The sequence below is a fragment of the Terrapene carolina genome, unplaced genomic scaffold (assembly GCF_002925995.2).
Source record: "Terrapene carolina triunguis isolate 2854851 unplaced genomic scaffold, T_m_triunguis-2.0 Scaffold113, whole genome shotgun sequence".
NCBI lineage: Eukaryota > Metazoa > Chordata > Testudines > Emydidae > Terrapene > Terrapene triunguis.
Genome location: NW_020664464.1, coordinates 5,014,867 through 5,028,272, shown reverse-complemented (window position 1 = coordinate 5,028,272; position 13,406 = coordinate 5,014,867). Strand labels below are relative to the sequence as shown.

General features: G+C 41.5%; 1 protein-coding gene across 2 annotated transcripts in view; it reads right to left on the bottom strand.

Moving 5' to 3' along the window:
* The window catches only part of ADAMTSL1 (ADAMTS like 1), a 274,580-nt gene extending 262,911 nt beyond the window's left edge, over window positions 1-11,669 (bottom strand). For both annotated transcript variants that reach the window (XM_026652366.2, XM_026652367.2), the window contains exon 1: window positions 11,570-11,669. In XM_026652366.2, coding sequence (XP_026508151.1) covers window positions 11,570-11,626 — 57 coding nt within the window. In that variant the 5' untranslated portion in view covers window positions 11,627-11,669. The remainder of the gene's footprint in view (window positions 1-11,569) is intronic.
* Between the last annotated feature and the right edge of the window lie 1,737 nt (window positions 11,670-13,406).

Here is a 13,406-nt window from a genome sequence, read left to right as displayed (position 1 = left end):
GAATCTCAGGGAAGCTAAGCCATTGATTGCACCCCCTCTGAACATTGATGCAGCATGGAACACACTCAGAATGAATATTCATCTAGGTGCAACCTTGTTTTTGGTAAAAAGACTTTACAAAATAAAGACTGGTTTGCAGCATATCCTGAAGAAATACTTCCAGTTATCAAAGCAAAATGCACAGCACCACCGTACAATGAACCCCACGACTGAGACACATGCTAACCTCAGAGTGGCTAAGAGCACATTACAATGAACAGGAAGGCAATACAATCAGTCACATTGGCTCAAACTGTGTGAGAAGGCACAAACATCCTTTGAGAATGGAGATGTAAGATGTATGACGGAATCAAGAAATCAATAGGTTCCTCAACCAAGAAGACTGCCCCACTCAAATCTCTTAATGGAGACAATATTATTGATAGAATCAAACAGATGCAATACTGAACGGAACATTATCATAAACTCTATTCATGTGAAACCACTGTTTCTGGAGCAGCACTAAATGCGACCGTCAGGCTTCACACTATTGAAGAACGTGATCTAGAATCATCTATGTATAAATGAGCTTGAAAAGGCAACCACATCCCTAACAGGAAAGACTACAGGAAAAGATGGAATTCCAAATGAAGTACTGAAACAAGAATGACAGGTTGCATTTAAACATCCTCACAATGTTTTGCTTGCCTCCTGGAGGGAAGGTGATGTATCACAAGACTTGAAGGATGTCATCATCCTAATGCTGTATCAAAGGAGATGGTAGTTGTTGCAATCAATCCAGAGGAATTTCTCTCCTTAGTCTTGCTAATAAGACTGAGATGGGTCATTCTCAAAAGACTAAGTTCTTGCTGAACATGTGTATCCAGAGAGTCAGTTTGGTTTCCATGCCAATAGATCAAATATCAGCATGGTCTTCACACTGAGGCAACTGCAAGAAAAAAGTGTCAAGAACAAGGAAAACCTCTCTTCATGGCCTTCATAGATCTTACAAAGGCTTTTAACCTTGTCAGCAGAAAGGTCTTTTTCAACTGCTAGAGAGAATTGGTTGCCCCTCAAATCCTTCTCAGTCTGCTTTGATCCTTCCACAATGGCATGAAAGCTAGCCCAATATAAACGGTGACCAATCTGACAGCTTTGAAATCTGCAGTCGTGTTAAATAGGGATATGTTTTGGCAGAAACACTCTCCGCTATATTCTTCTCTGTGCTGCTTTTGCATGCTTTTTCCATCTAGCATTGAATGTGTCCATCTCCATACAAGATCAGATGGAAAACTCTTCATGACTAAGGACAAAAAGCAAAGTCAGACACTTGCAGATAAGAGAACTTCTTTTCCCAAATGATGAAATGCTCATCACACACTGTGAAGAGGAGCTCCAGCAAATTTGCAGTAGCTTTGCGCTAGCTTGTGATGAATTTGGACTACCCATCAGTCTAAAGAAGGCAATGATTATGGCACAAGCTGTGTTGACTGCAACAGAAATTTCAGTAGCTAGACCACACTAGGCATTGTGGACAAAGTTTTGCTATCTGGGATCAACTGCATTGGATAACTTATCTCTAGATGATGAGCTTAATTCTCACATTGGAAAGGTGGCCATCATAGTCAGTCAACTGACCGAGCATGTATGGGATAGCAGAAAATTAACACTGAACACCCAAGATATGGATTTACCAGATGTGTGTTCTGAGCATGCTACTGTATGGTGGCAAGATCTGGACCACCTACTGCAGGCATGAGAGGACACTCAACACCACCTTATACACCCACTGCCTCCATTGTATTCTAAATATCAAGTGGGAAACCAAAGTTCCTGATACCAAAGTACTTGAGAAATCAAAATTGCCAAGTCTTATCCCTATTCTCAAACAGATGTCTCCATTGACTTGGTCATCTGTGCGGGATAGATGACGGATGCATTCTAAACAATCTCATGCATGGGGAACTTGAGAGACCAGTAGTGACCTATGCTTAAGGATGTTTGCAAGAGGGACTTGAAAACTTTCAACATGGACACCACAAGCTGGGAAGATACAGCTAGCAACAAGCTACAATGGAGAGTTGCACTGTGCCAGGGAGTCAAGAGAGGCTGAAGAGAGGTGGTTGAGAGAGAGGAAAGCACAGCAGGCCTCAAGTGCTAGTCTTGCATACTCTATGCCTTCCATATCAGAAGTGCACAATACACCCTGGGAAGGATTCTGATTTGATATTAAATTTGAAAGGGAGAGTGAAGGCTGTGGAATCTGCTTTCCAGGTAATATAAGAGGTAGATGGTGTCACAAGTCCATGAGATGGAAGTCAAGGCCTGAGTAGACACGTATGGAGATAAAAGAAGGGTGATTACATGGAGGCTGGTTGATGGTTGTCAGAAAGTGTGGAAAACCAGGGAATAGAAGTGTAGCAGACTCATCAACTTTTATCTGTGGCTCAGCCATCCCTAGAGGAAGACAGAGTATCACATTGAGTGGATGTGGGTTATATACTTCCACCTGGCTAGGGAAGCTCATCCTGAGCTTTTTAGGTTCACCCAATTCAAATCCCTGTATGGGCTACTATCTGTAAACGCCCCCCCCCCACCCACCCACTCACATGAGTCATCAACAGCAGAACCTGAGATCTCAGGATCTAAAAGCATGATTCTGTACTGCCTCAGCTAAAAACAGAGTGCTACACTAAGTGGGTGTTACAATAGGATGGAAGGGAAATAGGGAGATGATCTCTGGACAGTAGGTGGAAAATGTTTGGGAGTGGGGAGAGAGATCGCCAAAGATTTGTATAATTTCAGATAAGCAGCCACAATTTTGGGGCTTATCCAAAATAAACCTCCCAATCTTTTGAGCGTCTCCCATCACTCACAGTTACCTCATGGACTCATATTTGTATTTATTTTAATGACGATGGGCCATTCAGAGGGTTCAGAACTTTAGCCCTACCAGAGCCAAAAAAGGGAAAGGCATGTGTTTATGTGAAATATAAAAAGAAATAAAAAAAAAAAGCATGATCTAAGCTCAAGTTCCCGCATCAGAATTAAAATTAAAAAAAGGGAGGGGGATGCACACAGAACACAAAGGAACTACTATAAATCTTGGAGTTTGTCTACCACATTTTTTTCCTCTTAAATCATTGTAAAATATAGGTATGTTGACCTCATATTGGTGTGTGTATTTTTTTAAAGATGGAAAATACACCTTATATCATTATTAGTTTATATATACCAAGCAAAGCAAGGTTTGCCATGAGTAGCAGGGATTTTATTTAAATTGAATAACATATAAAACCCACATAAATTACCAGGATATTAATTATAGCTGTCCTTACGAGTTCCCTCTGATATCACATGTGGAAAAATACATATTTGCACGGCTTGCGCGCTCTCTCTCTCTCTCTCTCAAAAAAAAAAGACATCCACACATTGGAGTCAAAATGTTTTTCATGAGAAACGGTTCTCCTATGTGTTCTACTCACTTTTGATATAAATCTTTGGTAAGAAGTTTCCATCCCCCCTTCCCTCTTTTAAATCACTAGCTCAGCTATTTCTTCTTTGAAAATTGCTGCCTGGGCTAGATATTTAAGGAACACGTTGTTGATATCATGCTGACTTGAAATTTTCCTTTTTTTTAAAGTTACAGTAACTATGAAAATATCACATCCAAAGTACAATTATAATCATAACCCACCCATACTGAAATGAAAAAGGCAGGGGGGGGGGCATGCATATCAGGCAGTTATATATGAGCCCTCAATGACAGATGGTTTTAACAGTTGGATGAAAGAAAGAGATATAAATAAATAAATAAATAAATAAATAAAGTTCTCCACTCTCATTTCAGTACCAGAGCAGTAGGAGTCCTTATTGCTTCCTTTATTCCTTTTCATTTCTGGCTCTATTGATGCAACACAGGATTTGAACAATACTCTGGCAGACTTCAAATGGAAACAAAAATTATATCCAACTAAGTAGGGTGGGGAAATCTGACACCCCTATGGTACCTTCGTGTGGAAGCAAAATGACTTATATTTATTTTATGGGACAGTTTAAATTTATTATATGTTGCATATAATTTCCTGTCTCATTTCTTTAGTGTTCTTGGAATTTATTCTAGGATGTCTTACTTTATCACATACCCCCTACCCTCTGCCCTGACATCCTCTGTTGAACTCGCTGTAAAGGAAATCCCAGAAAGGCAAAAAGCCTAGAGCACCATTCTAAGGAACAGTTGAAGCCATAGAAGAAATTCTGTAAGACCAATGAAGATGAAAATGGAAACTCTGTGAAAATTAATGTACTGTAGAATCAGTGTATATACCACTTATTTCTCTACGCAAATAGAAAAAGGAACCCGCTTATGAGATGTATCCAAATAATTCACAGGTGGTGAAACTATTAGAGAGTTCTGCAGATGCTTGCCTCATAAGCAGAATAAATCTCACATGCTACATACACTGCTTTCTCTCCATTTTCCCCGGTCACCCGTCCATAATGCCTTCCGATTTTACCACAACTATTTTGGTTATTTTTACAAGAAATTGGGACAACGTCTATATCTGGCAGGCGAGAGAGGCTGCTCACATGTGAAAGGAAATTCTAACCAGTGTATTTAAAAGGAAATAAAAGTGTTTATCCATTTCTGAGAAATGCAGCACAATCTGGGTACAGTGAAGTCTGATATGGTGAAACTCCAATGGATAGTGAAATAGAAGGAAAGTTCCAGATTGTTTCAATGGATTTCAGGGGGGCCTGTGAAGTTCAGGTTATAATGAACCCCCAACTTACAGACAAGTTGTTCTGTGAAATAAAATGTCTCCACAATAAGACGATTCACAATCTAATACTACACAGTATACAAATCATGGTAATTGTGAATGATCACTTTTTAAAAATGGATACTCTCTACTATGTGCACATGCTACACATGTAAATGCTCACTTGAAATAGGTATTTAAGAAGATACTTAGGCCCAGATCCTAAGCTGGTATTAATCAGCATAGCACCATTGAAGTGAAGGGAGGTAAACTGATTTACACCAGCTGACAATCAGTTTTCAGCTAGCACCACATTTACAAATGTCCATTTAGTTTTGGCATCACTACTTTAAGTATAATATTTGCAGCTTGTGTAGAGATGTGCAGATGTTTAAACACCAACTAACCAAGTCCAGTCACAGAAGACACTGCAATGACATCTATGTGCAGCGTTTTCTCTGTCATTCTTGATAGGAAGGTGAAGCATTTGAGAACGACATTGCAGCACCATTAAATGGCATTCAATCTTTCCAGCACAACATAATCCCCACAAGAATCCTCTTCTGGATGTGTTCCTCCAGAATGAATATGGAACTACTTCTTCACAGGTAACTAGATACAGAAGCTTTGTTAGATTTCCATAGTGCGGTCCAAAGCAACACATAGCCTCAGGTTTTGTTACAAATGGAAAACCTCAGGCCTGCTGTGCAAGTTTGGAGAAAACCTGGAATAGGGTATATATTTGGGTGGAAACTACGTGACACTCAGTGGATTTTTCATGGGTTTCAGCAGAAACTAGGCAAGGTGGCTTTAGCTGAGGCTTGGTTTGAACTTTTGGGGTTTCCCAAACCCAAAACCTCAAGGTGAAAGTCAAGGAGTAAGAATGTATGTGCATTACATCTGCCAAGTTCCCACAAAGCTCTGCAAAAAAGCCAACCTTCTTGATGCTGGGGTGTGTGTATGGGGACAGGTAATACCCCCAATGTTCAGAGATATCAAAATGTATTTGCAACATCATGTCTTGATCATATAGGTGAAATTTCCACCCATGCAGAGAGGTAGCACAATGATTAACACTGCTTCACAAGGAGGCTTCTACCCCTCCCCTCAACTCCTTCATGTGTGGGTGCATCTCCTAGGGGTGGATGGATTAGCCAAACCTTAGCCCAATCCCAGATTAAAACCCAATATTTTGTTTTAAGATCTGGATTTGTTCCAGAGTCCTTTCTCTCTCTGCTGTCTACCCAAGACATCTCTATCTTCGCTGATAAAGATAGAGGTCTCAGCAGGTGCAGCAGTTTCTCTGCTGGGCCCCCAACGGCAAATCTCCCAAGCTCTGATATACAGTGAAATCTTGGCACTCCTGTCAGAAGGGAGCAAACCACGAGAGGGGATGAAATCTCAAAAGATTCAGGTTGGGACAAGCATTGGTCATCACCAACCACCCAAACAAAGTCTTACCCATCACTAACTACCCTTTGCAAAGCTTTCTCCATCACTAAGCAGAGATGGGCTGGAACCTCTAATAGATCACAGTGTGTCTTTTCATGATTTATCTTCTCTGCCTATTTCTTCTTTTCCTTCTCTCTCCTTGCACTGTATTCTTTTTTTCGCTCACTCTCACTTTCCCTAAATTATATTTTCTACCTCCTCCTCCATATTTTCTGTATCCTCTTTATATTGTACTCCTTTTTTCTAACTTAACCCAAATCACTCTCTCCTCCTACGCATCCCATTCCCATCCTTGCACCCCCACATACAGTGTTTGGAAATGTTACCAGACACCTAAAACCTAAAGGACTAAACCTAGTAGCCAGCAACTGATATGAAAGATGCTTCCCACTGACCAAGGCAATGGCCATGTGAGAAGCCAACTGCTCTCCTCTACAACTGCTAGAAAACGGGAAGGTGTTGTGATTCCTAGCTGGGTGCTGTCCCTCAGCCCTATTTTGATGACTCTAACTTGTCTACTAGCTTTTGGCTACATTTGAAGGCTGCCTCCACAACTCTCACTAGCTACCAAAAGAAAGATGGAACATTCTCTTTCTGCTGCTCTCTGTTCCCAGACCATCCAGTTTGCAACAATTGGTGGGAAGTGTGTTCACTACTCTACCCCTGGATCAGCTTCCTGGTTGTTGCTATGGGGATGACCTTGCTACTTTATCCCTCTCCCAACCTCTGTTTCTGTGCCGGCCTCTGCTAATGCTCAATGCCATAGCAGAGTGAAATTGTTCTGATTTTTTTATTTTTTTAAATCAGCTTCACTGCTGCCAACAGACTGTACAGCAGTTTGAGAAAACAGCTATGAGCAGCAGTAGAGGCAATGCAGCTGTCTGCAGTCTCAGACAGATTGCATTGCACCAGATATTCTTGGTTCACATTTGGATGGCTATCTTCACAATCATAAGAGCTAGAGACTTCTTTAAATGAAAGCATATATTATGTAGAATTCTCCTTGAATAGTTTCTTATTTCCTCCTGGTGAGTGGACTGTTCAAGCATTACACTAATTGATTAGTCCATTAAGTTAATTATTGATTGACTAGTTCATTCAGTTAATACACAGTTTCCGGACCAACATGATTATCGCTGAATATGTTCTAGGCTCCAGATTCTTTAGGGTGTTTTATTGCCTGGTCTTTTTTATTTTCTCTTGCCAGGCCTAAGAATTATGCTAAGGACAGAAAACCACCCGAAAAACCCAACCCCTAATCCTCAGGAGACTAGTGACACCACTGAGCTAGCCTAATAGTCTTTATTCAGGTCCAAATCCCATTAATTTCAATAGGCATTTTGCCTGAGTAAGGATTTGGGCCCAAAGAACAAAATCCCACCACTAACTCAGTTCATCTGATTACAGCAGTTCCCACAAATCCTTGCCCTCAGTGAATGGAAGGACAGTAAATGATATACTTGGAAAAGCAATCTGGAAAAGTTCAGCAAAGCAAGTCTAGACATGAAACTCTAGAACAAGATATCAAAAAACTGACATATTAGACACACTTACTAGTGACTTGGCCATTCATATAAAGAAATTTGTATGTTGTGTGTATAGATGTGAAACATTCAGATTGAGAGTGTACTGGTTAGGTTTTCAAATGCCAAAACTGTGCAAAGTTTTGAGTGCACCTCATTTGCATGAATAAAGCCTGCATTTGTATGTACAAACTGTGTAGTTCAGCGTGCCACTACCCAGTTGGAATGTTCAAATGCCAATTTGCGCACACACACGAGCGTGCATAGAAAGTGTACATGTGCAGTTTTGGAGTCCAGGCTGGAAAATCCATCCTTATACAGCTATAAACGTAGAAACAGATGGGCATACATACAAGTGATAGACAGACATATCTACACGTGAAGAGAAATGACAGAGTCAAGCTTTCTACATTCAGCTGTAAACAAGGAATTTAACATTCATTCCACAGACTAATTGTGCTTATGGTCATCCAAGACAGATCAAGTTAGATAATAGAGGAGTAGAGTGCCAGAGAACCTGAAAGGAATGGACTATTGTGCTTGACTAGTTTCCATGTATAAATTAGTGCAGAGAGAAAAAAAAAGAAATTCTACAGACACATGTACTTTATTATAATTCCTAGTGTTATTCCTGCACAACTACCACAATAGCAGGCCAGAGAGCTAAAAACCACTAAAAAGAAGCAAAGAGCAAATGCAAATTTGATTAAATGCCTTTCTGACAAGAGGTGGCTTGACTTCAGGTTTGGATGAACACATGTCAATGACTGGTCTTAGACTTTGTGGTTTGCTGGTGATGGGTTTTTATTTTTAAATGAATAGAAAGGAAATCTTTGGAAGAGAATGCTTGCTCATTTTTGTTTCCCTCAAAAGAGGTGTGTTACAATTTCCTTAGCATGCAAAAGTCTGTAGGACAATGAGCAAAATTCCCCAAATATCTCATTTTAGTCTGGAGAGAGAAAAATATATATTTTAAGTAAGTATCAAGTCTGCTTTAACTCTTACAGACTCAGACTCTGGGCACTCTGTTCCAGGACAATTAACAAGTTAAATACCTGACCCTGCGGTCCTTCCTCAGGGAAAACACCCCACTGAAGTCAAAAGGATTTTGCTCTGACTTAATGCTAAGGAGCCCTGGAGGACTGCACCCATCAACACCAATTGCTACATCTTTTTAGAGGGTGCAAACTGGTCTAATGGTCTGCCCTGCCCTGGCTCTGCTCTGCTCCTTGGTGTGAGGAGGCAGGAAGACTAGCACCACAGCTGGCTTTAAATTCTTCCATTCTTTTAGCACCAGCAATGCAAGGGCTGGGGTTGCATCTGGACTGTGCCAACCTTCCCTGCTGGTGCACCCATGCAGACCAAGCCACTCTCTAGCCTTGAGCATGTTTTTCTTTCAGGGGGGTTTGCTGCACACACATCACACACAGCAACACGTGTGCTAAGTGACTTAAGAGACAGATCCTGTGAAGGCTTTCTATTGGATGTAAACTGCTTACTCCCAGGAGCAGTCCCATTATAGTCAATGGGGCTACTTGCTGTAGTAAGGACCTCTCACAGTCAGGGCCGGCTCCAGCTTTTCTGCCGCCCCAAGCGGCGAAGCGAAAGAAAAAAAAAGATAAAGCCGATCGGCGGCACTTCGGCGGCAGGTCCTTTGCTCCCTCTCTTCCTCTTCGGCGGCAGAGGGACTGAGGGACCCGCTGCCGAAGTGCTGCCGAAGACCCGGACGTGCCACCCCTTTCCATTGGCCGCCCCAAGCACCTGCTTCCTTCGCTGGTGCCTGGAGCCGGCCCTGCTCACAGTGCTAACTTTTTGCAAGACTGAGAAGTTACTTTTTAAGTACAGATCCAAACTCTGACTTTACTTACAGCTGAAGTCAAGGGGAGTCTTTCCATTAATTCCAATGGGCTTTGAATCAGTCCCTTTATGAATTTACTGTTTGGTATACTCTGGCAGTGACACATATATTAATATAGCCCAACACTTCACCATATTAACATCCAAGTCAAAATCCTGTAGTCGTTACTCAGTCAAAACTTTCACTGAAACCAAATAAGGGATTTGCCTAAGTGAGGACTGAGAAAAAAATGCCCTGACTCCGAAAAAGAAAGTTTTGCTTGTTTCATATCACTATTCTTAAGGCACAAAAAGAGTTTTATTTTAAAAATCTCTGATGGGGGGAGGGACACACAAAAAATCCCCACACAAACTGGTATAGTATTAAATATAATGCATAATGGTTGGCAGCAGAATGCACTATTTATTTTCATGAATTAGGGACTGAGTGCGCAATTCACAAGCAGTGGAGTGAAGTAAGTACAAGTGGTGAGGCTAGGGGTATTAACCTGGAGTCAAATCCTACAGCCCTTACTCAGTTCTAACTTAGGAAAAACTCCTACTGATTTTCCCTGAGTTAGGACTGCAGGATCTGGCTCATAATGCATAACAGTTGCCAAGCTAATAAACTTTTCATTGGTTAAGGAGAGCATGTTCTACCCTCTCATGCCTCTCTACAGTAATTTGTGTGGCTTACATTTTATTTTATATTTGAAAGAGCCTTTTTTAACAAAACTTATTTTTGTGGAAGATATTCATATTTACAATTATTTTGAAAACTCATATTTAATGATCTGTGAATAGCTGTTATTGAGACCTGACAAAGATCCATAACATGCATTTTGAATAGGGATATATTGTTTCTCATGGCTATCAACATTAACATTAGCATACAATAATAAGCACATTTTGTTTCATTCACATGTATATGAAAACATAAGCTCAGTTTGATCTGGAAATAGATAATGAACTTTGGAATAAAATAATGATTCTTCAGTAATTAAGTATATAAAATATGCACTTTGCATTGGAGTCAAAGTTGTAAATTAATGTTTAAAAAAAACACAAGAGTTTTTGCTTTCGATCACTATTTACAAATTAATCTAACCTTCAGATGAGCTTAGCTAACGTGCCTGCCCACGACACTCTCCTGTTAAAAATGTGTGCATTACTACTAATGTTTTCACTGCAGACTTTCTGGAGAGTAAACGCGCAGCTCATACCCATAAAATTAAGTATGAGTCACAATGGAACATTTACTTTCAATCAAACAACGCAGCAATGGTGTTCAGCTGTAGAGCATCTTATCAGTCTCCTTGGGAGACACAATAAAATAAACAAACATCCACCAAACAATAACCACCAATTTTGCATCTGTAATGTACACCTGAGATCACAGAACAATATTTTGCTTCCAAAACTTAGAGTTAACTTGTCTCTCTAATAACTTACAGTAATTATCAGAGATAATCCAAGCTGGCTGCAGAAGTCCCAGTACATGCTGTACATGGTTTCTCTGCATTTGCAGAGGAAAAAATAGTTTTTAAAAAGAGAAGAAAAACCCAACCCCCTAGTACATAAATTTCCAGGAACACTACAACATTTTACAGTTTGATTTCAACAGGGAAAAAAAGGCTGTTGTCCAAATTCCAAGCACTCAATCCATCATTCACAGTTCATCTCTCCCCACGTTTATATAATCTATGCCAACATTAACCTTTTGGTTCTACCTGGAGCAACCTATAGTACAAGACCCCTCATAGTAGCGTCCTGGAGCCTGGACTTCGACACAGCAGTTTTATAGCCCCTCAGCCCAAGCCCTGCGAGTCCAAGTCAGCTGACACAGTCCACCCTTGGGTGTTTAATTGCAGTGTAGACATACCCCTAGAACCTGTGTTGGGTTAGAGGGGATGATACCTGCGGAATCATTTCTTTTTACCTGGGTCTTAAAGATTTAGAAAAATGGATCTCTCGACTGCAACAGTTAAGTATTTAAATAAAAGAAATGACATTTACCAGGAGCAGAGACGCCAGGAGCAGGGTGCCAGCAGTTGCCCAACTGCAGCATTCCATGCTTGGATCCTTGCCGCAATCTGAATCGGACACTGAATAAGCTGCTAAGTGCTCCTCTGCCTGCTGTCACATCCAGTACTGGTGCTAACACTTCAGCCCTGCCTATCAGCTTCCATCAGCTCTGCTCACATTTCCTGACTAAGGGGTGGGTGGGTGGGTGGGGGGTGAGCTGAATGGAATCTCTCTCTGAGCAGGCAGCCAGCCAATCAGGCTCTTGCTAATCAGACATGCAGAATAACAAAGCCAAGGGGTCCAGGGAAAGTATAAGAGAGAAAGAAAGAGGGGAAGGAATGAGAGAGAGAGAGAGAGAGAGAGAGAGAGAATGGCAAAGCTGAAGGGAGTGCTCTGCCTTTAGTTAACCCGACTCAAGAGAGCTAGTCCTGTACTTGCCACAAGCTGTTTGTGGCTTTTGCTAGTACAATCGCGTTCCTTCTAACTGTGCATTGTTCCATTCAGGAGAGAAACTTAATCTGTGTCAATATAGAACACATGCCATAAAGGGCGCAAATCATAAGAGACAGAAATTTGCCAGAGAAAAATAAATTCTACTTAAATAAGGTCCTCCTGTATTCCTTAAGGGAACATGGACTGTGCAAATCTTTTTTATGCCACTTTGCCACAAAGAAGCATCTCTCCTCCCCCCTCCCCCATCACCTCTTGTCATACACATATCTATCTATTTTTAAACTGGTTTCAGAATTTCCTGCTTTACATGGATGATGGCTGCAATGTTGTGGTAACCAAGTCAGCTGGTAAAGATGCTGGTCTGTAAAACAAAGAATGAAGAAAAACGTTCTCATCACCTAAAGAAAAGCAATTTCAATTATCCACATTCAAAAGGGCCCCAGATACCGACTGAGGGATGTGCTTGCTTAGCTCCTTCAACTGATGAGTTAGGTAACTACCAGTCCAGAGCTATATTGACCAGTTTCTCACTGATGTCTGTGATGCCTATTATACGTGCCTGTTAGAGCACAGTATCACCGCCTGTTAGTAAGGTTGCCACTTCCCATCATAATACCTTGTTTTCAGTGGCTTATAAAACCTTGCCAAACTTTAAATGTTTAGGCAGAAATTTCCCCTGCCAGGCGTCTGCCTCATGCTGTAGCTTTCTGGAGAATTTCAGCCAGAATGGATCAGCCGTTGCTGAGAACAAGAATAAGGGCAAATACATTTTTGCCCATGTTAAAAACTTCTGGCAACCTTTTCTTTCAATAGCTCTAGCACCTTCTGGTTTGGAGCAAGGGCCTGAAGTTTGCCACGTGGGTGGCCTCTGTGTCTGTGATGGGCCTCTTGCTGTCCTTTTGAAAGTCGGCCATCTTATAAGCTTTTAAAAAAAAAAAAAAAAAAATCACAGGTCACACATACCTCCCCACCTACCTATTGGCTCCCAGCCTCCCCACAGCGGGTCCACCTCTTGTCCTCTCTGCATTCAAGTGAGGTAGTTTTTTCCTCTATGCTGCAGGAGGGCCTCTCCGGTGCTCTCAATGACTCTCCTGTGAGCAGGACAAGAGCTGGACCGGGGATGGGGGGGGGAGAGAAGGGGAGCAGGTGTGTCTGGGGAAACTGGCATAAGGAGCCTGGGGGAGGATACTGGGACTGTAGGCTGGCAGGAGATGGGGAAGAGACTGGAAGTGGCTTGACAAATTGACAGGGACTGGAAGTCAGGAAGGGAAATGTGAAGAAAGGTGGGGAAGCTAAGAAAGGAGGAGGAGCTGTGGAGGGAGAATAGAGTCAATGGCAAGGAGACTGGGACTGAAAACTAGTGGGATGTGTGCAT